This window comes from Hakea prostrata, chromosome 2 (assembly GCF_041222555.1).
Source record: "Hakea prostrata isolate BN-2017 chromosome 2, UWA_Hpros_2, whole genome shotgun sequence".
Classification (NCBI taxonomy): Eukaryota; Viridiplantae; Streptophyta; class Magnoliopsida; order Proteales; family Proteaceae; genus Hakea; species Hakea prostrata.
This window is the reverse complement of record NC_142601.1, coordinates 67,146,773-67,170,410: the sequence shown is the minus strand read 5'-3', so window position 1 is coordinate 67,170,410 and position 23,638 is coordinate 67,146,773. Positions and strand designations below refer to the sequence as shown.

Genomic DNA, 23,638 nt, shown 5'->3' with positions numbered 1-23,638 from the left:
GTAAGCCAAAACATGGAGGAAGATGGAGGAAGCTATGGCACAATTGGGAAGATAATGTAGTGATGTGTGAACTTCTGGCCATTAGATACGGGTGGAGAGAGGTGGCCTTACAGAACATCCACAATGTTCTTATTTGACCGAACTCCCTGGTTAGCATTTAGATGATCAAAGGAAATTTTTAGAGCTCCATGGTGTGCTCCTGGAGTTTTGGAAGAAATAATGGAGCTTGGTGACAAATTTGCTAGATATGGATTCATCTACTACGCGAGAGTGACCAACAAATGTGTGGATTTTCTCGCCAGATTATTGTTAGCTAGTGGTGCAGGAACTACACTTGGATACCTAGTGTTTGCTTGAGACCTACGGCATAGAGGAAGGGAGATGGAGTTCATGATGACCATAGATTCCATTTATAGCTGAACATCATCATTGGTGAAGAGATTCTTTCCCACCATGGATAAGGAAGATTGAAAGTGACATGTATCAAAACCTTAGTTGGGAAAATAATGGAACTCTGACATCCATTTCATTGGTGAACAGTTTAGCCCACAAGCTCACGAATGTATTATCTAGATGCAGTATGAAATTGTGATGAAGTCTCACTTGTAGTTTGTGTTGGTTAAATATTAAGAACAAACTTACAAGTAAATGTACATCCCTTATTGTAAACTTCTAGTGTGGATTGATTGAATTATCCAATCTGTTACATTTGTAGCCATAAGTTCAGTTACAATCTCCAGGACCAAATCCAATCCTATTGTTGGCAACATCATAGACCACATCCAGCCTTTTTTGTTGGGTATTACCAAGTATGGCTATATCCCCTGCATCACTATTTCCAGCAAAAGCCAAACAAACTTGCTCTTTACTCTGAACATACATCACTCCAGACCCGTCGATATCCACCGTTATGTTACCACCAAAATATAATGCTATCTTCGGTATAGTTACCGTATTATAGCCAGTAAAGTTGTAGCATGTATCGAGTATTGAAAGAGCCTCGACCATCGGGTAGTTTGACATTGATCGCCGAAAGGATGATCGGAGGGTGGAATATGCCGATGGTGGTAAGCGAGTTATGACGGTGCCGGAATCTATAAGAGTTCCTGGGGATGCAAATACTGATGCAGAGATGGATAGTTTTTTCCCCCCAACACTCATTCCTACTAAGTCTAGGAAGTAGAATGAGGGATACTTGGAGCTCTCTAACAAGGGTGTGAATTTCACATTAGAGGATATAGCATGTCCTTTATGTCCCAAGGCTAGGTACCCAATTGAGCTGGATGTAGATGGAAGACAATAGGAGAAAAGTCCACCATATTTTTCGTAAGTTTGGGATACCATGGAAATCTTGCTCCGGCCCATTCCAAGCAGCCCAGCTGCTTTACCAAACAGCCCATCATTGTTTTCCCCACATCCAAACAAGAAATTATTGAACTTATCAGAGGATTTCAATGTTAAGGTTTCAGTTGCAAAGTACCCAACAGAGAATGATTGATCTCCATATTGAATACCATATAAGCAAACAGAGGAATTGGTGCAACCAGTTGGCGACTCCGGGACAGATTTGAGTGAAGAACACTCCTTGGTTTTGCAAGTGATGTTTGAATAAGAAGTTGAGTTGATGGGATTGAATATTGGTTCTTGTTGTGAATAGCAACTACCGGCACAAGGTTCACATTGAATCCAAGTTAGGTCACTACCGGTATCAAATACGAGTGAAAAATCTCTTTTCGGAGACCCGATCCCAACTGTCACAACGTAATTTCCAGTGCCCAAGAAATGCCCTGGACGTAACGGGATTGTAGCCTTTGAGCGTTGTAGCTGATCTCGTTTTGAAGCATTGGCGAATCTAGATTGAATCATATTGACTCGATATTGATCTTGGAGGAGGATCTGAGCAGGAGTAGGAGGTTCTGCCTTTTGCTTGGAGCCATGTTTAGAACATGGGCTATACTTGTGAGCTACTTCCAGCAGAGTGTTAGCATTAATACCTGAAATGAAGGTAGAAAGCATAAGCTACATTATCACAGATTTTGTAATGACATCTAAACTAGAAGAAAAGGAATCAAATACGGTTTAAAAACATTAGCAAAGATACTAACCATCACTGTCTCATGTAGAAGTACTAATATAAAATGAATAAAGGTCCATCATATATAGCATGGGCATGATCAGTAGAATTATGAAAATTTTATTCTCCATGAATCCAAAAGCAAAGAGAATATCTTTTAGGGCTGAAAAGGGAATTTTTTTTTGAAAGCTTCACCATATTTTGGTGTAATCTCATGCATCTAGATTTTCTTTCCACCCACATTAAAGAGAAGGGGTGGAGCTACCCAGGGCCAAGGAGGGCCATGCCTCCCCCCTCCCCCCTCCCCCACCTTTTGTAAAAAAAATTCATTCCCTTTCTCTCTTTTTTTGAAAATTTCCCTTAAGCCCACTTTTCATTTTTGAAATATTCGCGCTTGGCATCCCAAGTTTTTTGAAATTTCCTCCATTTCTTTCCCCATTTTTTGAATTTTCCTCTAACACTCTTTCTATGTGTGAAATATCAGTACATGGTCAATGTTAAATCCTGGCTTCGCCTCTGAAAGAGAGAATCCCTTGATCCACCTTATTGTGTTGGACATGAATAGAATTGCGGAAATCCAAAGTCTGATGATGGTGTCACATCCTTCATCGTGAGTATAAGAAAACCCAATCATATTTAGAAGATTAAAGTAGAATTGGATAACGAAATTCATAAACCAGGTTGAACTTTCAAGAATAATTTTTTGAAAACAAGAAATGTGGGAGGTGTAGAACTACTTCAAGTAGTGCAAAACCACAATGAGATACCTTTCGGAGTAGAAGTGGAGGTGGAGCAAACTGCCGCAGGAAGGAGATCAACAGCCTTGATCACATGACTATCTTCTCTTATTCCTTCATAGCCATTAACATTCCCCAAAGATGACAGGAAACTCAGAATCAAAAGAAAGGCAGCAAGAACTCCGAGAGAGATTGAAGGATAGGTAGGGGCCATAATTCCTGGCTTCTCCTGTCCTTACTCTTTGTTCACTTACATTATATGGGGACTAGATGGGCCTAACTTCTTTCCAAAAAAAAAAAATAACAGAAAGGAAAGACTTCTTGAACTTTTCTTCAAGACTGAGTTGGTTGGTGTGACTTCTCACTTACTGTATTCCACTTGGAGTCTTCCACTCAAGTAGAAAAAGAGAGAGTTGATTCCACGCAAGGACACACAAATGTGAACCAAAGATACAATGATGCCCTATAACTTATCAAAGATTATTCTATTTTCTTTAAGAAAAATGTTTCCAATAGGATGATGCAGTTTCTCTTCATACCCTATGGAGAAAGTGAAGCTCTTGAGATTGGACCAGGGTAGGGAGATGGAGCTCATAATGAGAAGAGATCTTCTCTCCACCATGGATGAAGAACTCATCCTATTCTAGCAGTAACACACTATATCAGAAACAAACTTCAACCGTTAGGTAAGATTCCAATTAAACTCAGAAAAGGCCTCTATGGTGGGTGTCTGTCCCACCACCACCACTTTGTTTCGAATCATTTGTGATCTGTTAAAGTATACACCGACTACTACAAGGAGAAGCAAGCCACAAGTCCCACAACTATTCAATCATTTCCTATCTTCTTCTTCCAAGGATCGCTATCCGTGCACTAAAAGAATACTTTTAGTGGAGAAAGCCCAATGGAGTTAATCTTCATTGAGTCATTTGGATGGGTATTTAGTGGAAGACAACATAGAAAACGAATGTTGATGTAGACTAGCAACTTCTGCGACACGAAAACAAGTGTCGAGCTGCAATACATTATGGCCTAGTTCTGTCTAGATCGAATTAAATAGAGATGTAGTAGGTCTTCTTAAGTTACAGGGAATTCACTACAATGGCCGATTGGATGAAGACTAGAGCAAATCTATAGATTCTAGAGAAGAAGGAAAGAGAAAAAGTAAAAAGCCTGATATATATCTTTCATTTTGTGGTTCTCATGGAAATCTAGAAATTCAAGGGTAATTTTTTTTCCCTCCTCTTTCTATTGATCAGAAGCATCCAGCAGCACCACGCCAGTAGAAAACCAAAACGTGAACTTAGAATTTGGTCCCCTAACAGATTCAAGGCCAACGGTGGTCCCTAACAGATTCAAGGCAGCTAACTCAAATAGGGGCGAAAGCGAGCCAAAGGCTCGCAACCTAATATTATGGTGATCGTATACCACCGCCAACACCTAATATAATAATTGACGAAACTTTGAAATTAATCACCAATGGAAGTAATGCACATGGCAATTCAAGCTCACTCAGAATTTTGGTCATTAATCAAAAAGGTGAATTAAAGTGGCTTGATTGAAAAAAGATACATTGTGGAGGAAATAATGGATTGGAAGCATTCAAACCATCCACAGTAATCCATGAGAGGAAAATTTCCGAGATTATATATGCTTTGTTCCTCTCTCTCTCTTTCTTCATTTTATATTTTATTTTTTATTATTATTATTTTTTTATTTATTAATTTTTGCCATATAAAAATGACCTTTTAGCGTTAAAAAAAAAAAAAAAAAAATCCTCCCATCCCTTTTCCACAATAGGGCCATCATTGTTTTACTATCACTTAACAAAATCCTCCTACTCTTCCACAATAGGGCCATCATTGTGACTATCACTTAACTTGTACACTCGTTCAAACTTTACTTTTAGGCTTGAAGGCTCTTCTGCCCAAAATAGGAGTGTAAATCATCATCATCTCCTCCACTAGGAACACTCTGTGCTCTCCCAACGGGGTTACAAGTTACAACCATAAATTATGTAGGGCCCACAAGTAAAAACTAATAAAATATTAAAAAATAAATCTCATCACCTTAAACTTGTGGGCCCACTATAATTTGTGGGTAACAGCGGTCAGGGAGACGATCCGGACTCCAAAATAGATGAGTGGTAGTAGATCATTATTTGATCTTACGTTCTATTTTAGCCAATTTACTAAAAAATAACATATACGTTCTATCAATTGCCAATAGAGGAGTTCTATTTTAGCCAATTTACTAAAAAATAACATATACGTTCTATCAATTGCCAATAGAGGAGTAATAGGATGGTTAGGAACCTGCTTCTCAGTGGAGAAGTCATGGGTTCAACTCCTACCGGCGGCATATGTAATATCCCTATCCCTATATATAAAAAGCGCCTTTGTACTAAAAAATTACTACATTGGTTGAAAATTTTCATATCCTTGTGGGTTGAGAATCCGGATCCCAATTGGGCCTTCACTCTACTTAACGCACACACTCGTCGGAACCATGTTCCTAGGCTTGGAGGCTCTTCAGCCTAAAACAGATGCGTAGTTGTGGACCATAATATAATAAATAGCGACGCCACAGGCCCATAATGCCCATATCATAAGGAACTGTCAAGCCCAGTAAGGCAGTAAGGCGATCTGAAAACACATGCGCATATTCAATTCCGGTCCAATTTGATTAGCACAAGTTGTATATTGAGCCGGAACAGAGAAGGCGAATCGGTTGATGCCTTTTGACTTCAGTCAAACTCGTAAGCGGAGGCTCTGCCCTTTATCTTCGAAGATTTCTCTACCCGCGCTAAAAAGGAAAAAACAACGTGTCTGAACTCTGGTAATCTGAAACGCTTTGAACGAAAAACGTAAACGAAGAGCGAAAACAAGCAGAATTCCAGGAAGATTCTTTTGGTAACTCCGCTTTTCCCCGTATTTTTTGCATGGGATATGCTAATTTCACTTTTTGTATATTTATTCGTCCCTTGATCGATTTCTGCGTTTTCACCTTGTTGTTTTTCAATTTGATTTCCTCATGGAATCGATCTTCTTACTCTGAATGGTTCTATCATTTGTGCTGTTCTTAACAATCTGAAGCTACGAATTGAAAATTGTGGTTTTCGTTCAGTAAGTTTGGAAATTATAGAGCAATTCAGGGCCATTTTATTTTTGTTTTTTGGTTATTTAGATGAACTAATGCGTGTGCTTTTTCGATGGAGTTTTTGTTTAGATTAAGGTTGCTTTCTTTGAATTGGTTACTCCGAGCGAGTGATTTGAACAATTCTAGCAAAAGGTGCCGTTTTGAAGCAATTTCAGCTTCCAATTTTTGTGCATTATCCAATTTTTTTTATGGTAGCTATTTCAATATCATAGCATTGTCGAAATATATTCATTTTCTTTTGGCTTCTCTTATGAAGATACTGTCATTTGTAATAAGCTTAATTTCTATTTCCCGAGTATTTGGCTATAGCTTAGAAACTTCGTGAATTTTATTTCTAGCATCATTGATTTGATTTTTAATGTTGTTGCATTGCAGGATCTTCTCTGAGGAATTTTCGTTTTAACCAACTGTCAATCATGCCGTCAGGTTTCTGTATGTTCTGCTGAAGAAATTCCTCGCATAGATTGATTTGAGTATTTGTGATTAATTGAACTTCTGTTGTTCCTTCAGCAAAACTTTTATTTCCTCCTATTCTGTATATACTCCATTAGATTGACTAGAGGCTTAGACGCATTTTCTATTAGACTTTGTTAATCTTTGAAAGTACTTCATAAAGTGAGAAGAATTGCTAGTCCAATTAGGGCTGGCTTGATTGATTTCATCACGGCTCTCATAAAAGGAACCAAAGTGGACATTAGAAGGGGTAAAGAATGCTTGGAGGCTTGTCCTAAGTTCTTGATTGCATCCCCTTCTTTTCACGGTGGTCGTGGTGCCCTTCCTTCAGCCGGTGGGCATCCTGCAGACTTGACTTTCCTTGCTGGCGGAGGGTGTTGAGAACCTATCTGAAGTTACATTTTCTTCAGCTTAACTATTGAAGGTTTTTGAAAACTTTGAAAATAATAATGTTTACAGCAAAGCAGTTCGAAGATGACTCCTGTATGTTCAAATTTGATGCTGGTTCTGAGCAGTTGCGACGCCCTTTCATGCCTTTTCAAGGTTGGCCACGATTTTCCTCTGCATAATTATCCGTAAATTCCTTATAGTTTCATTTTATATTTATTTGTTTGCTCTCTGTAGAACTCTGTATAGATATATCATCTTTCCATTTTGTTTGCATATTGAAACAATTGTATAGGATTTTCATCTGGTTCATATCCATGATAATGTATAACTCTTTTAATCAACATTCTTGTATCGTACTTCATTTCAGTTTTGGAATAAATACAGCATGCAAGTTTCTCTTATTTTAATCAGTCGGCAAAATCAAAGAGAAAATAAAAAGTTTGATAATTTTCTGGTGGTTAATTTTGCTTGTGAACTCCTGGTAGAAATGCTAGTTATTTGTCTCAACTTGGTTTGTGTACTAGTTTTGCTAGAAATAAGAATCTGCATATTCCTTGTTTTTTTATTTTTATTTTTTATGATTGGGAGATAATGTAGTACTGAATTTGAAACTAAGTCAAAACAAGACTGGATTTATAGAGTCCCAATGCAGCCAACTAAAATACTTGATAACTATTAAATAAGGAAGTAAAAAGATCACTTAACTAATTCCATGTACCTATCGTATACCTGTACTATTGGCCCATTAAAGTGTTCTTTTACCGTAAAAACCCAAGTGGCAAAGGCTTACCACGTACATAATCGGCCAAAGCTTATTACCACTAAGATAAGTCCATTTAGGTGTTCTATCTGTGTCAATTTTACCTGCACAGATCTTTACTATGGAGCTTCTGTCTACTTTGCAAGTCCATTGAGCTGCAAAAGCTGGCAGAAGCAAGCATCCCTACTTCTGTTCCACCTGAGGGTTAGAAAGCTCTGTGAGAAGTCTATGTTTTCCCCATCGAATTCCCATACTCTGAATAATTTTGACATTTGTAATCCCCATAGGCTCATGCTCAACCTCTGTATGTGGAGGCCTTTGTAGGCCCCTACCAAATCTAGAGGGTGGTCTACAATCAGCTGGTTCAAGATTGAATATTTGCACATTGATTACACCTAGATACCTGAATTTGGAACGGTACTTCGGATCCTCACAATTGTTGTTTGTGCTGATGGGGCCATTTGATTAGTTCTTACCATTCTGTGGATAAGAGATTGTAAGTATATGGGTAACAAAAACTATTCAAATTACAGTGCCACGTGGCTTGAGAATTTGAAAATGCTGAGGGAATGCCTTAACTTGTTTCAATACTGGAAGACAAGATATTTTTATATCTGTGGATCAGAGTTACAGTGACTTTTTTAATAGTGCAGTCGGTCCTTCTGAACTAAGCAAGTTATGTACCCATTTACTTCCTCCAACATGTTTTGAATACTTAGGGTTTTTGCCAGGTACAAATATTCCTCTTTACTGGCTGGGCAATCAGTCAGCTTCAGACAATGGTGCTTATGGACTGCTTTCAGGCACTCCTAAAGAAGAGCCAAGCCTTTTGGATTTGTTTATCCTGGCCGGGGTATGCTAGTTGTATTTAAGTATTAACCTCTTCCAAACTTTAATTACACATCCTATCGATGAACCCCTTATGTATCCTGCAGTGGGAAGATATTTCCGGGAAAGGCTTTCTCAGCTATGATGTTACCGCTTGTGAATTGAAGGTAAGTTTGCATTAACTTATTACCTTTTTATGACTAGAGACAGTCAGTTTTAGATTTTATGCTCTGTGAAGTAACCAACTGAAAAAGATTGAGATGCTTTTGCAGGTCATCGGTGGCAGCAGAAAATTTCTTGCTCAGCTGAATGAAGGATGTAATTTGAACGATTTTCTGAAGCAGAATCCCTTGACTTTTGAATGCCTTAAGAAGCACAGGGAATGGCTTCTCTTTGGTATTGCAAATGGAGAAAAAACAAACCCTGAGATTACTGATTCAGCCAGAGTGCCTGATGATGCATTGCTGGTTGTTGTTAATGTAAGAGTATTTGATTCTCTAGCTGTGAACTTTTACGGCAATAAATTAGATAGCAACATTGACCTGTACAACATTCTTTCATGGATTAGGAGGTTGAATTCATGATTTAGGGCTCACAACCATCTCTTTCTTTCTCTATAGCTGTTAAAAGAATTCACCAAACTGGAAGTTATAAACTTGTTCTGTTAGTTTTTTGGACCTGTAGATCTGTAGAGTCGCATTGAATTTTGTTTTAATTATTACACGTTCATAATCTGTCTAGATATTCTTGCAATGTTCATTGATTACCTTATATAACGTTTAGCCTGCATATCCATTCATGTTTTTGACTCATATGTTATAGTCACTATGCCCCCTAATTAATTTTCTGATGTCTCTTAATCTGATTTTTCAAGGTCAACCCTGTTGAGTATGGCCATGTTTTCCTGGTGCCACATGGCTTGAACAGTTTCTCGCAAATAGTGGATGCAAGAGCATTAGAAAAGGTTGCACGAGTTGCTGCTGAGATAAATGACTGCTCTTTCCGTGTCTTCTATGACTACTCATCAAGTGCCAGTCATCCATGTTTTCAGGTAAGATGGTGACTCCAATGTCTCTCTCTGTCTCTCTGTTGCTTTCTCATCTTATGTAAATTGAAGGATTGAAGGTCATGCATATGTTGTTTTTATACATTCATGATTTGTATCTTATTATCTGCTATTCTATTTTTCTAATTAGTAGCGGAGAAAAACTATTTAGTATCATATCTATAATGGCCAGTGCAAATGTGAAAGTCTGGCAGTAAAAAGAATTGGATTTAGCCCCACGTTTGGGTGATATGATCAAGTTAAATGAGCTGCATGTTGTCAAATGTAATTGTTGGATTTGCAAGACTGCTAGATCAATCAATTCAGAAGATGAAAATAAACTCTAAAATTTAATACAGTTCTAGGATCTTTAACGGGTAAGAGATTAGAATTAATAGATGTTATGAGGAAAATAAAGATTAATATGCTTGCATTCAAGAGACTAGATGGAAGGGTGAAAAAGCTAAAGAGTTGGATAACTATAAACTTTGGTATACTAGGGATAAAAGTAATAAAAATGGAGTTGGTATGATCGTGGATAAAGATTTAAATAATGATGTGGTGGATGTCACAAGATTAGGTAATAGGATTATTGATATAAAGTTTGTAATGGAGAAAGAGATCGTAAATATAATTAGTGCATATGGACCTCATGTTGGATTAGATGAAAGTCTTAAAGTTACAATTTTGGGAACATATAAATGGGTTACCGCAATTAATTTGTCGAGGAGAAAAGATTTTCATAGGGGGTGATCTTAATGGACATATTGGGAAAGATCAAAGAGGATATGAAAGTGTACATGGAGGGGTTTTGGGGAGAGGAAGGATATCAATTTCAGATTTTTTTTGTTGCTTTTGGTCTATCTATTGTAAATACTAACTTCGAAAAGAGAGAGGAGCATTTACTTACCTTCAAAAGTGGACATCATAGAAGCTAAATAGATTTCTTTCTAACTAGAAGGTTTGATAAATTTTTGTGCAAGGATTGCAAAGTGATATCAGGGGAAAGCTTAACCGCGCATCATAAACTAATGGTCTTGGATATGTGCCTAACTCCACAAACTCATAAAAGGTGTGAGGTTAACTATCCTAGGATAAGATGGTGGAACTCAAATTGCTTGAAATCCTTCACTAATGAAGTAGTTAAACAAGTAAATTGGCAATTTAAGGGGGACACTAATAGAATCTGGGATGAGATGGCTACATGTAATAGGTGGTTAAAGAGATCATAGGTGAATCAAAAGGAAAGCTCCACTCTTATAGAGAGACTTGGTGGTAGGATGGTGAGGTTTAAGTAGCTATTAAGAATAAGAAAGCTAGTTTTAAGACATGGCAAAAGACTAAGGATGTAGAGGACCTACAAAGGTATAAGTTAGTTAGAAATGAAGCTAAGAAAATTGTGGGAAAATCAAGGAAGAAGAAAGTACGAGGATTTATATAATAAGCTAGGCACAAAGGAAGGGGGAAAATCTATTTATAAGATAGAAAAAATAGGGGATAGGGAGAGTAAAGATCTAAACCATGTTAGATGTATCAAAAGTGAAGATAGTAAAGTACTAGTGCATGATGAGGACCCAAGAAGAGATGGGAAATCTATTTCTCTAGTCTACTAATTGAACATACTTCAGGTGTCAATGATTCAGATGATTATAGACATTTGTCGTGGCATCAATTTTTAAACATATATAAGGAGAATTTCAATGGCCAAAGTAAAAGAAGCTTTAATGAGGATGCAAGTAGGCAGCACAAGGTCCTAATGAAATCCCAATAGAAGTATGGAAAGCTTAGAAACCTATGGGTTAGCTTGGCTATTCAAGTTGTTTAATAAGATTATGAGCACAAGGAAAATCCTTAATGAATGGAGGAGAAGCATTGTGGTTCCAACTAGTGAAAACAAGAGATTTTTTGGGTACAACTTGAAATGTGATAGGCTGGTCAAAATTGACGGACACCATTGACTTGTTGATTGAAACTGCGTTGGTTGAAATTGTTTAAAACTAGTCAAAACTTGGTTATTGATTTAACCTATCTAAGTTTCAGAGATATTGTCGAAACTTTGTCGAAGCTTGTCAAAACCAATTGAAACCAAGGATGTTTTTCTAGGCTATAAAGCCATCTCCTCTTAGTTCTTGAGAAACCTAGACAAGTCGCATGTTTCAATGGAAATTTAGTTCCATGGCCCAAACTGCCATCTATCCTTTATTTATTTTTCTTGTTTCCAAGTGCCCCTTCACGTATGTACTCTAAAAACTCTTCCTCTTTCTTTCCTTTTTTTGGGAGTTCTAGTAGTAAGATTTTCCGTTCAGGAGATTGTTTGATATGGTTCTCTCCTTTCAATTAGTGATGGGTTCTATAAATTCCATATAGAACTGTTTAATTTGATGACAGGTTTTCAGGAGCTGGGCAATAATATTAAGTGCTTCTATGATAAGATCTCAAGCATAATACAATCATCGGAAGGTGGATCAGATGTGGAAAACGAAAGCCACAAGCAAACTTAAGCACATGATTTGATCAAAGTTGCAATTGAAAAACCAATCGACGGTCCAATTTCGATTGAGAAACCCTACAATCAAATCCCCATTGAAGAGATGTTGTTTTATCATTGACGCAAATACGTCAACCTGGACAAGCCCTTACCCGATTGCCTATCTAGATGGAGATGAACTAGTTCCAATTTGAGTGTTTGGATCTGGTAGTTTTTTTGGAAATTTATTTTATTTAGATTATAAAATATTGCTTTGTGAGGGATGCAGATGGATGAGTGGAAACTGGATGGATAAGATAAGAACGACATAGAGTTGGGGGGTTGCTCCAGTGTAGCTGAAGTCGTGGGTGGCCCCCGTTCCGGGACTTGTGCCCTTTCGGAGGATTATCCTTTGGGCTGGAGTGGGGGTGCGTCTTGGGGTGGGGGGTTGTGTTGGCCTTGTTGTGGCCTGTGCGTTGGGGGGTCTGTGGCTTTGTTGGGGGTTTTGTTGTTGTTGTTGTTGTTGTTTAAAATATTGCTTTGTCAATTTTAGAAATAGAATATGTTTGTAAGTGTTTGACTTGGTTTTCCTTTGTTAGTTGGATTTTCTTCTTATAAATAGCTTGTATTTGGATGGATTTGATATTAGAGATAATGAATGAGATCTAATTTGAGGGCCCTGTAGCCGTATGCGTGTGCCTATGGCTGGCGCTTCTTTCCCACTCCCCCTTTTCTTCTATATGTTATTTTCCTCTCTGGAACTTTGAATTTCTTCCAGGCTTCCCTTTATCTTGCCCTCCGTCAATACTTGCGTTCAAAGAGAGTAGTTGAGCCTCGTAAGAGTACAATAAAAATATTGGAGTTCTCCTTTTAAGGTCTGCGACCGATGCCTTGATAGCTGCTTCCTTTTCAATTCTTATAAAAACAAATATGTAGCCAAATGAACGAAGACAAGCAAGGCTAGGGTTTATAGTGATTCGACTCAATTGAGTCTACATCTCCTCCTCTCTAACCTTAGAGAGAATTTCACTAGTGATTGCCTTTCTATATGATAGGTTGGAAACGATACCTTTATAGCTCTTGCTTTTGGGCTAGATTACCCAATCCCTTACATTGCATTTGGTTTTTTGTATTTATGAAGAACACAGTTCCTTAAGAACATGACTCTAAGAATGATATTCTCGAGAATCATGTCAAAATTGTTTGGTTATTCAAGTTCTGTTATTTGATTCTTGTCTAAACCTGTTTTCTTACCTTAATCCTATCAAATGGTTCTTCCAAGGAAGAATGTGATTGGATACTCTAAAAGATTTCATTGAGGAAGCAAGCTCATGAATTTATTTTTCCAATTTTATTTTTCATTCATTTTCCCAATTTTGGTGTTATAATTCCTAATTGATATTTTAAGTTTATTTTTCCAATTTTGGTTTTTAACTTATTTGTTTATTTGATTTTAGAAGTAAATTTCCAATTTCATTATTTTTTTAATCCAGTTCTCCAATTTCTGTATTTTTAATTTTTTTTTGGTTTTTTTTTCTTAATTTAATTTTCCAATTTTGATTTTTTAAATGTATTTTCCCAAAATTTTAGATTCATTTTCCAATTTTGGTTTATAAATTTATTTTTTCAATTTTAGTATACATAATTTACTTCTCGAAATTTAGTATGTTTAAGAATATGATTCTCTGGAGATTACCTTTGATGTGATCTCTAGAAAATCATGGTTTTTGTGTAAAAAAAGGAATCAACTGATTTGTTAGAGAATCAAATTTTTGAAAACCAAATGGAACCAAATGATTTTTAATTGGAGAATTTTTGATGTAACCCAAGGTCTGGGTTAACTTTCCAAGACCCTCTTTAATTAGAACCAATGTAAATTTGGGATAATAATAAGGTTGTGGATGTTTGTGGGAGGGCTTGACTATACTTGAGGTGGTTGGATGGGCTAGTGGTTTTGAGATTATTAGGTTTGGGGAATCCAAAGATCCTCCTGGATGAATTACGGTTGATGGGAAGAAGAATGTGATAATTTGGATTAACAAGAATAGGATTTGAGAAACCTAAAATTACTTGGGAAGGGGAAGGAAGCGTGCGGTCTGATTAAAGATATATCCATAACTCTTGGATTGAGAAGATTCCAACCAGACCTTTCATGAGCCCTAAAAGGGTTGGGAAAATGACCAAGATACCCCTAGGGTATTCGGCCGGCTTCAAAGTGGGCCTTTTGGGTCTGGTTCTTGGGACCCAATCTTGGGGGGGGGGGGTCCAGCCCTGGTTACATCAACTGTGATTCTGAAAAATCATATTCTAAAGAATCTTGTTAGCCAAACTTAGTGTTAAGGACTAGAAAGTCCTTGTACTTTACGCTAAGTCCAATCCAGAGTCAAATACATAGTCAATAAATCGAGTTTAAGTAAGATAGAGCATTACCCTTCAAACTTCAAAGTGTGTGATATGGATAATGATATGGATAAAGTTATAATGCACCAAAGGTGTCCTAGAGTGATTCTTGCTCTAGAAGATAGTTGAATGATGCTTTAGTTCATTGAAACAAGCTCTTCAAGTATGAGTGCTGGAACTCAAAGAGAATTTGAACTTTTAGGGAGACAAAGCTTGAGAGAGAGAAGCTAAAAAAGGGCTAATCACTGTATTCTTAATTGTGATTAGGTGGTCATTAAGACCTCTATTTATAGCCAAATTTGGGCCTAATTTGAATCCCAAAGGCTAGAAAATGGTCATTAAATTTTTTGCCTGTCGACTGACCTCTGTATGTGTCAGTCGACTGATAGAACTAGCCATTATAGAAAGTAAGCTGTTGGAGGTTAGGCATGATTGTTGCTTGATAGTCGACCTGCACTTCAATGGTTGTCTTGATGGTCGACCTACGGTGTAACAGTTGCAACTGTCAAGCTTCTGAGTTTGATGATCAAAGCATTTTTTTTCCCTAGTGGTTTACTTGCACTTTGACTCACAGCTTTTTGAGGTTAGGACAATTTTTTTGTAACAGACAGCTATTCTAGGGTCTAATGCAATAGTAGCTCTTGCATAATTTTCCTTAATATCATAAAATATGAAAGTCCGATTTTAAATGTTTACCTTATGCCAAGTGTCCTAGGCTAGTTGGAAGGTCTTGACTTATTTGACATGTAGACTTCAATCCTACACTCCTAACATATCTTTGATGGGGTAGTGTCATTTGTTGGAAGCTATTAGGATTGACTTCCATGTATAAGCTCCTTTGCCTTGGTCTTTGAGATTGACTTTCATGTGTGGCACAAAGATCTTTGATTTCCTTTCCTCATATGTCCAAGCATATCAAATCTTCAATTTATTGTCAAGTAGATTGTTAGGATATTAGTTGAGGGCGAAAGGGTCATTCTCAACCAGAGTTTTACTACTAAAACCTAAATAATCAAAACTTCATAACTGAGTTTGCATTATGGTTATGACAGACAAGTAGGAATCACTTGCATAGGAATAGAAACCAAAAAATAAGAAACTAGCAAACTACTCCATTGCTAAGAAAGGAAAAACTACCAAGACAATCCTACCGAATCTACCCAAATCAGTTTCTTAAAAAAACTTAAAATAAATTATTTCACACTGACCTAATTCCGGCCCTTGTTGGACCAAAGACCGTTCGGCTGATTTTCTTTTGGCTTGGGTTTCCAAAACCTATCATACTTGTCAAACCAGTCAAGTGCACCTGCATCCACTTTGCTTTTTAGAAAAGAACTCAAGTCCAAGTTTGGAAAAGGATCGAGGAGACCATCAGAAACAACATGTTGGAGGAGAAACGAACCAGCTACCTACTTGAGCTTAAGGTTAGGGAGGTCCTTAGTGAGAAGAAACTTTATGGTTTTGTCACTGTGCTTGAGAGAGTAAATATTTGTAAATGCATAATGTTGGATCTTCTTATCAAATAGCCATGGTCAACCAAGAAGAATGTGATAGACCTTCAAAGAGGGGGCCCTTGACTGCTGACACCACAAGGAATCTTCTTCTTGGTGCTTACTTTTTGCACATTTGGATGGAACAGAAATTCCATGGATGCACTACCACAGACCAGATTTGGAAGGCACGTGCAAAGATTAGCTCCAAACTCTCCATTTTGCCAATGAAGCCTCCTCTGAATACCCCCCAAGAAATAAGCATATTGTTGTTACTTGGGGCCTAGATTGTATCTTAGTGCTTTGGGTGCTTTCAACCAAGCTTAGCCTGGCAAGCCTTCCCACCACCACCACCCCCCCCAAAAAAAAAAAAAGAGCAAAAACAAAACCCCTGCAGTTTTCTCCCCCCTTCTTCTTTGCTTCTCTTCAGGGTGTTTATATATTTTATTTATTCACGCAAAGAGAACTTATAAGAGAAGGGCTGGGGGCCTTCCCAAGAGGGCTGAACTCCTAGCCTCCTAGGTCTGAAGTAGCCTTGGTGTTGATGGCTAAATCCATTTATCCTCTCCACTTTTTATCTTCTTGCTCTCAGCTCTTCTCCTTCTCTTTTTCCTGTTTGAACTTTCATGTGCTGGAGATTTGCTGCTCTGTTAGATCACGTCAAGCATTGGAGACACTCATTCAAAGGCTGCGACTGTTTCACCAGAACCATTCAAGTTGTTGCTACTGTTGCTGATCAAATTAAGCAGACTTCACATCATGGATCCAGTTTTGCCATCCATTCCCTGCAGCAACTTCAAGGTTGGTCAGTCTCCAATCTCTGCATCACACCCTGCTGGGTTTTGTGTCCAACTCCATATTCGTTTCGTCTCCTTCGATCTACAATTCCCATTTGTTCCACTGTTCTGATGCTTCCATAGCCAACACTTTCTAATTCTGACCTCCACCTTCTAATTCCATACCATCTTCATATCTTCCATTCTACTTGACAGAATTTAACCTATCTTTCAGTGTAGCCTCCTTGACCCAATTTTGGTTCCATTCTGATGGCTAGTTTGTCCTTTGGCACCTTAGTTACTAATTTGGTAGTTGCTGCCATGTCTCTTGCTTGAACCATCAGAAGTTGAAACTTTCAGCAAAGTTTCTTCTCCATACGAGCTGCACTCAATCAGAGTTTGGTAACATTCTGCAAGCTGGTTGTTTGAATTTTAAACCTTCTAATTCTTTTTCTGTGCTATTATTGATGTTCTGCTGCAACTATTATCAATCCTGCTGTGGAGTCTAGCTGAACATCTTGTGAATTACCTAATACTTCGTGGAGAAATTTTTTTTTTTTTTGGGGTGGGGGGGTGGGGGGAGGATTCTAGATTCTAGATGATTTGATCAATGGTTTTAGACGTGCGGCAAGTGCCCCATGTCTGTAGCCTCATGCTGTGAAACTGCAATGCTTATTTAAGTCAGAATGCCTTCAAATGATTGCCTGTATTCCTGAATTGGCTGCTATAACGTTTCTTTTCCGAATGCTCTAGATACCATCAGCCATTCAAACCTTCAGTTTGGTATGCCCCTCTTCCAATGTTGAAATAGTGCCAACATTGCAATATTTCTATTTTGTCATATGGAAAATTGTAACTTAAAACTAAAAAGCTTATAAAGTGGTGGCATATTTCCTACTACATAGAATGGAATTAGTACTTATTTGGAGGGTGTTAAAAACAGAATGCAGAACTTAGATGTATAAATCTATATAGATGTATTCTGTGGAAGGTGTTAGAGAGAAATATGAAGCAATAAAATAATGAGCTGAGGCTGCTAAATTGAACACTAGTTTTTTGTAATTCACCCTCAAGAAGGGAACTTCTAGGCGGAGATAATCAGGAAAAATTATCGTGAAAATAGGTAGTTATATAACTTATATTTGCCTTCCAACCTAATTGCCTTCTAAAGAGGCATGCTCTTTCTTCTCGAAGAGTAAGACTTTCAATTAGGATGCATTTACACACCCTTACATTGTGGGGAGATATCCATGATACTTGATTGCTGGCCTATTTATGAGTTTACAATATATTTAATGATGGGAATTCTTAACGCTAAGTATTTAGAGTGGAAAGCTCTAGCTATATCTCAGATGCTTCTCTTGCTGAAAGAAATCCTAAAACTCTCTTTGGAATGTACTGTGTTGTGATCATAGGAAAATGTTTTCTTGGAGGCCCATGGTTGACTCAGCAGCAATCTCCACCTTTTGAATTTTATCTAGCCTTCATAGACTAATATCTTATTCTTCTCCACCTTGCTATAGAATGAGGGATCATTTGATCATGTTGAACAAGCAAGTGTGGTTACCAAGATCGATAATGTGTCCAGTCCCTTCAACACTTCGAGTTGCCTTGACACCTTGATAACTATTTAGCGAGACATGAACTTCAAGTCCTATTTGCCCTGCTGTTCCCCTGGTATATCAACAGCCTTCCATGTCATTGGGTTCAACTCTTTTATTAAATCCTTATTAAATCCTACTATGTCAAACTATTTACAACTTCAATTTGTCAAGGCCTTCAATCTGCATCACCGAACTCTTTTTCCCATACAAAATCTATCAATTGAAATTCAAGTTTTACTCCCTCAAAATTTGACAGGAAGTCCGTGCACATGATTGTTTCAGCAAGAAAACAAATTTTTTTTTTGAAAAATAAAAAGAATACATAACTTTTTAAATTCTGAAGCAATTTCTTGTAGAATTCAGTTCATTTCTTTTGGTAGATATTGTTTAAATATGTGTCGCTCTTAGTAACTCTACTGACATTCAATCTCATCTCTTAATGATATAGGCTTGCTACTTTGCAAACCCTTTGCCTGTAGAACTCATGCCAGTTGTGACAATGTATGGCAACCAGCAATTAGAGGGATTACATATCTATGAGATCAAAGATTACCCCTTGAAGGCTTTCTTGTTCATTGGCAATGGGAACTTGAAAATACTGATTGAGGTTGTTGCAAAGATATGCTCCCAGTTGAAGGACCAGAAGCTTCCATATGGTCTGCTGATATCCAGTTGCAGCACAAAGATGTATCTGTTTCCGCAGGTAAATCACATTTGGTCTCTATTTACTCAGAGATGCCTTACCCCTGTCACAACTTGGATTAAAATGTCTGAATTTCGGCAAACTTATGCCAAACAAAACAATGAGAATTACAATGAAATGGCCTGAAAAAGCTATTGAAGGATCAATTGTGGTTCTCCTCACAATTTACCAAACGACTACTGTCAGACACTTTCTTACCTAGTACCCTAGGAACCCAGGAAGCAGTTTTGGTCAGTAGCTGGTTTGGTATGTTTAATTATGATAATATCAGGGGTGACTTGCAGTACTTTTGAATTACGGGGTTCATTTTCATTTCTCGGGTGTACCCATATACCCTTTCTCTTTGTGATAATAAAGTTGATTGAAGTCAGAAGTGTTACCAGGCACACCTTATATTAGGTAGGGAACTGCGGTAGTAGTTTGGGCTTGGCAGTGCTCATTATCCATATATCTCAGTTAGGAAACAAGACTTATGTGCAGATAGGGAAGGCAATTACACATCATCATTGATTTTTGGCATTCTTTAGGTAAATTAGAAGCAACACTGGTGTGGTAAATAAACGAACGGTGGTTGGTTCCAACCTGTTGGGTCACAACCGATTTGCCACATGGCTGAGTCTTGCTAATTTGTTTTTGATGAGATGTAGTACCTATGCTGATGTGTCTGTATATCCTTTTTGTTATATGTTTGCCTATACTTGACTCCAAGTCATTCTTTTTTGTTATTTGTTTGCCTAAACTTGAATCCAAGTCATGGTGGCAAACAAGGAGAACTTAACAAATGGTTTTGGATGAATGCATTGCAGAAATTAGTGGGTGGTTGCAGCCTTTCGGCTTGGGAATGTGCAGGGTACGCTGTCTTTAAGGATAGGGTTGAGTTTGATCAAGCTACTGAGAAGGCTGTGCTGGAGCATTTAGGTGCTTTCTCACTCGATGATGAATGCTTCAGTTTCGTCAAGCAACTTTGCTTCAGCGTGGCTAGTAAGCTTCCTACTTGATATGGAGCCTTGCCCATCATTTCTCCCTTTGAATAAATTCCAGACTTTGTTTTGGGTCAGGTTATCTATTCTAGAGTTGAATAAATTCTAGTTGGCAAGACAATTCTTGAGTTGAATAAATCTTAGTTGGCGAGACAATGATTTGTCTTCTTCTTTTGGGTTTAATGAGAACTTTTGAGAAACTATTGCTTTCAAAGGTTTCCTCTATGCCTATCTAAAGTTTAAGATCATTTTCTTGCTTTGTGGCATAAGATTAATACTTATGTGGTGGCTAAAAGAATTACACAGATAAAATTTCTTTTGTTTTCCTTCTTTTGTATGCTGGTTTTTCTTTTCCGTTTTTTTTTTTTTTTTTTTTTGAAGGGGGGGGGGGGGTGTGTTGGTATTATGTTGGATGGTTTTACCCCAATATTGGACTCCATTGGTCTCTGCGTTGCATGAAAGACAACTATGAATCTAGGATTACAAATAAGAAGGTTAAGATTTAGAATTCAAGACTTCAAACGTTCAATTTCAAGAAGTTAAGATACAATTTCGTCCCTAGTATTCAACTTCCACTTTTTAATGGAAAAGGGTTCCATTTCTCTACAACACCTGGGGTTGGTAGGATATTCGATTTGTATTGCGTCACTTTTGGCATATGAATCGGTTTGGTTTGGATCTTATTGGTTGGGTTGGTTGGTTGCGTACATCAGTTTATTGACTTTCCTCCATATTAAATTGAACCTTGTTACAAATAGAAACCCTTCGGGTCCGGTTGCTTCAGGTGCTTATGTGAAATACATAAGAAAAATTCTACAAGACAGTTATTATGCTGAGTATGATTTATGAGGCAAAATGATGGGCAACCAAGAGAAACATACATAAATAAAAAAAGTGTAACACTGATGAAGATACTAAGGAGGATGTGTGGCAAGATTAGGAGAGAGAGTAAGAGATGCTTTTATTAGATCCGATTTGCAAAATAAAGTGATATTCCTAAAATGATATTCTTAAAATGGTGCACTTCAAGTTGGATGAAGTTGAATCGGTTGGATTATACATGTTTTTATCAGTTTGGATTACTGGATTAGGATTTGACACCCTCATCTAGGGGATCACATAAATAAATAATGAATTTTTTTTTTTTACTTGAAAGTCCTCTTAGTAGACCATAAACTAATGTTGGGTCCTCTTTATTGTAATATATTATATTTGAGTCCTAGTTAAACTATCACCATCTACCACCATTAGGTGTTTTCAAATTTCAAATTTCAAATTTACAAGACCAAAATATCCCTTTTTACTTATCATATTTTCTTTCTAATGCCAACTTTCGTAATACCTTATTGAAGCTTACTATATGTTACTCTAACCAATGAGTAATTGAAGGCAGAGACAAGGGAAAGTAAGTGATAGATCTTGCAATGGTTATGGCCGGTGGTGACATTGGTGCCTCGGCTCGATGGTTGGTGGAACTAGTTCACAACATTGGCAGGTCAGTGGGTTTGCAAGCATTTGCGAGCGAGAGTTGACCAATGTTAGCAAGAGAGTTGGACTTCTTTCTCTATCATTTGAGGATATCAGGGATTTCAAGGGTGATCAAAATGCAAATCCCTTCAGTTCCACATTGTCTTCCGCTTCTTATTGCTTGAAAGATATACTGGGAATACTTTAACTTGCTAAGCAGCTTCTTCTTGTTGCTCGAAACTATGACTCCAAAACCTCTCTAAGTGCTTTCCTTGCTTTCAATTCACTTCACCACCGTGTTATTGTTAGTTGTGATTCAATTCCAATCTTGAGAGCTTTTAGAATCATCAATTCATTGTCATCATAAAAAGGTTTTGATTCTGCATATACACTAGACTTCCTAGCGTTAATGTGGAAGTAATCTCTTATGTAAATCTATGATTTTTTTCTTCTTCATGTTCTCTTGATTAAATTTGTGTAATTTAACTGCGCTATCATCTAGTGAGATGACCCTTTATGCCTGCAAGACTTAAATTACTCTCCTCACACTTATATGATGCCCAAATCCTGACCTGTTATCAACCAAGATACAATTTTCATTATTGGGAATTCTCAGCGCCAAATCTGTATATTCTGTACAACTAAAATTGGAGAAGTATCCATGGAAAAATCCTTTCGACTTGTGTTTAGCTTGTAACCCTTTAATGTGCATTTTACTGGTTGACCTGGTATCTAGCTGGAGATTTATAAATTTATCAGGTCCATTTTCTTGTTAGAAATGGACCATCCATTCCTTACAGATGTGTGACATTAGTCCCAACATCATATCAAATGGCTGAAATTGATTTATAAGTCACATCAAAGAGTTGATTGATGTGATTTGTAAATGGTTTTTCACCATTTGATGTGATGTTAAGACACGTATCATACATCTACAAGGAAATGGACCATTTGTTTCCTTGTAAGAAATAGACCTGATATTGGTCCGTATCAAGCTCGCAAAAAAAAATCACCTTCCAATTGCAATATATATTCACATATTTTGGAGAGAGCATTTGATAACATACCATATGATCAACCCAAGTCTATTGAGGATTGAATATAATCATATATGCCACAATTGCAATCCAGTCACTCTCTAAGGGCCTGTTTGGTTACATGAGTAAGGAAATTTCAATTATATAGAGATTTCAAATCTATGGAGTCAAAATTTATAAAATTAATTGTATGGTTAAGTGAATATGTGGAATGAAATATATGGATTCTTCAATGATTTTTGTGAATGTGGAGATGTTTAGCATTTTTATAGTAGGGATGAAATCTTTAGATTTCACCCCATACCCATAAATCTACAGATTCATGTTTTTAGTGTAAAAAGATAAATCTCTAGATTTCATGAATCTAGAGATTTTCACAACCAAACGGGTATAAATCTCGCATCCATGAATCCAGAGATTTCAAATCTCTTAGATTCATGTAACCAAACAAGCCCTAAAATAAGCACAAAAAATGGAATATTGATAACAAAAGTTGGCTGGGACGTTGGCATTAGAAAGAAAATAGGATATGTAAGATGGGTATTTTAGCTAATTACTTAATCTAAGGGTATTTTGGTTCTCTTAGGCTTGAAATTTGAAACCACTTAACGGTGAGTGATGGTGTTAGTTTGATTGGGACCCATGCATAATATATTGCACTAAGAGGACCCAACATTAGTTCATGCTCTACTTAGAGGACTCGAATGTAAAAAGCTCAAGAAAGAATTAAAAAAAGGGGAAAATACAACGGGATACCTGCCACCAAATCGATACAACAGTTTGATAAATGCAACCGACATGGAACGGTATTCTCAGAGCAAAAACGATACGTATTCCCGCATTATACATTTATACGTCACCAAATCTTAAACCATGGAACGCCAGAACCCACTAGGTTTAGCAATAAATACCGCCATAGTGTCCCGCATTCCGCTTGTTCTTACTCGTCCCGCGTTCTGCAAACCAGTTCGGACAATTTCGTAGGTGAATCAACCGAGAAATCTCACTCTGATTTGTTACTTTTAGTGCATTTCAAGAGTGTGAGGGAGAATCAGCCGAGCAATCTCCCTCATTTTTGTTTGGGTTCTCAGTGCAATCTAGAGTACGAAGGAGAACCAGTCTAGGAATCTCAGACGATCGTATCAAGAATGCCTCCAAAGGCGGCTAAGAAGGATGCTCCAGCTGAGCGACCGATTTTGGGACGGTTTTCTTCTCACCTGAAGATGGGAATTGTATGGTTCAACACCTATTCCCATTCTTTTTTTTTT

General features: G+C 37.4%; 3 protein-coding genes across 5 annotated transcripts in view; 2 read left to right on the top strand and 1 right to left on the bottom strand.

Annotated features, from left to right (window-relative positions):
- Positions 1–478: 478 nt before the first annotated feature.
- Positions 479–3,049, bottom strand: LOC149025863 (aspartyl protease family protein At5g10770-like). Its single transcript, XM_089146080.1, has 2 exons — positions 2,842–3,049; positions 479–1,994 (listed from the first exon to the last, which is right to left on the bottom strand). The coding sequence occupies exons 1-2, from the start codon at positions 3,023–3,025 to the stop codon at positions 724–726; spliced, it is 1,455 nt and encodes a 484-aa protein (XP_089002206.1). The 5' UTR covers positions 3,026–3,049; the 3' UTR covers positions 479–723.
- Positions 3,050–5,561: 2,512 nt separating this feature from the next.
- Positions 5,562–20,208, top strand: LOC149025862 (GDP-L-galactose phosphorylase 1-like). Of its 2 annotated transcripts, XM_089146077.1 has the most exons (9): positions 5,562–5,723; positions 6,346–6,402; positions 6,883–6,966; positions 8,305–8,426; positions 8,509–8,568; positions 8,674–8,880; positions 9,276–9,452; positions 18,632–18,886; positions 19,693–20,208. In XM_089146077.1, the coding sequence occupies exons 2-9, from the start codon at positions 6,387–6,389 to the stop codon at positions 19,882–19,884; spliced, it is 1,113 nt and encodes a 370-aa protein (XP_089002203.1). In that variant the 5' UTR covers positions 5,562–5,723; positions 6,346–6,386; the 3' UTR covers positions 19,885–20,208. The 2 variants fall into 2 exon arrangements, with proteins under 2 accessions (XP_089002203.1, XP_089002204.1); XM_089146078.1 differs by having other exon boundaries at positions 6,346–6,966; positions 19,693–20,207.
- Positions 20,209–23,274: 3,066 nt separating this feature from the next.
- LOC149025861 (GTP binding protein) overlaps positions 23,275–23,638 on the top strand; it is a 35,860-nt gene continuing 35,496 nt past the window's right edge. The window contains exon 1 of one of the 2 annotated variants that reach the window (XM_089146076.1): positions 23,275–23,602. In XM_089146076.1, coding sequence (XP_089002202.1) covers positions 23,519–23,602 — 84 coding nt within the window. In that variant the 5' untranslated portion in view covers positions 23,275–23,518. The remainder of the gene's footprint in view (positions 23,603–23,638) is intronic. The other variant, XM_089146075.1, reaches the window with a different exon arrangement.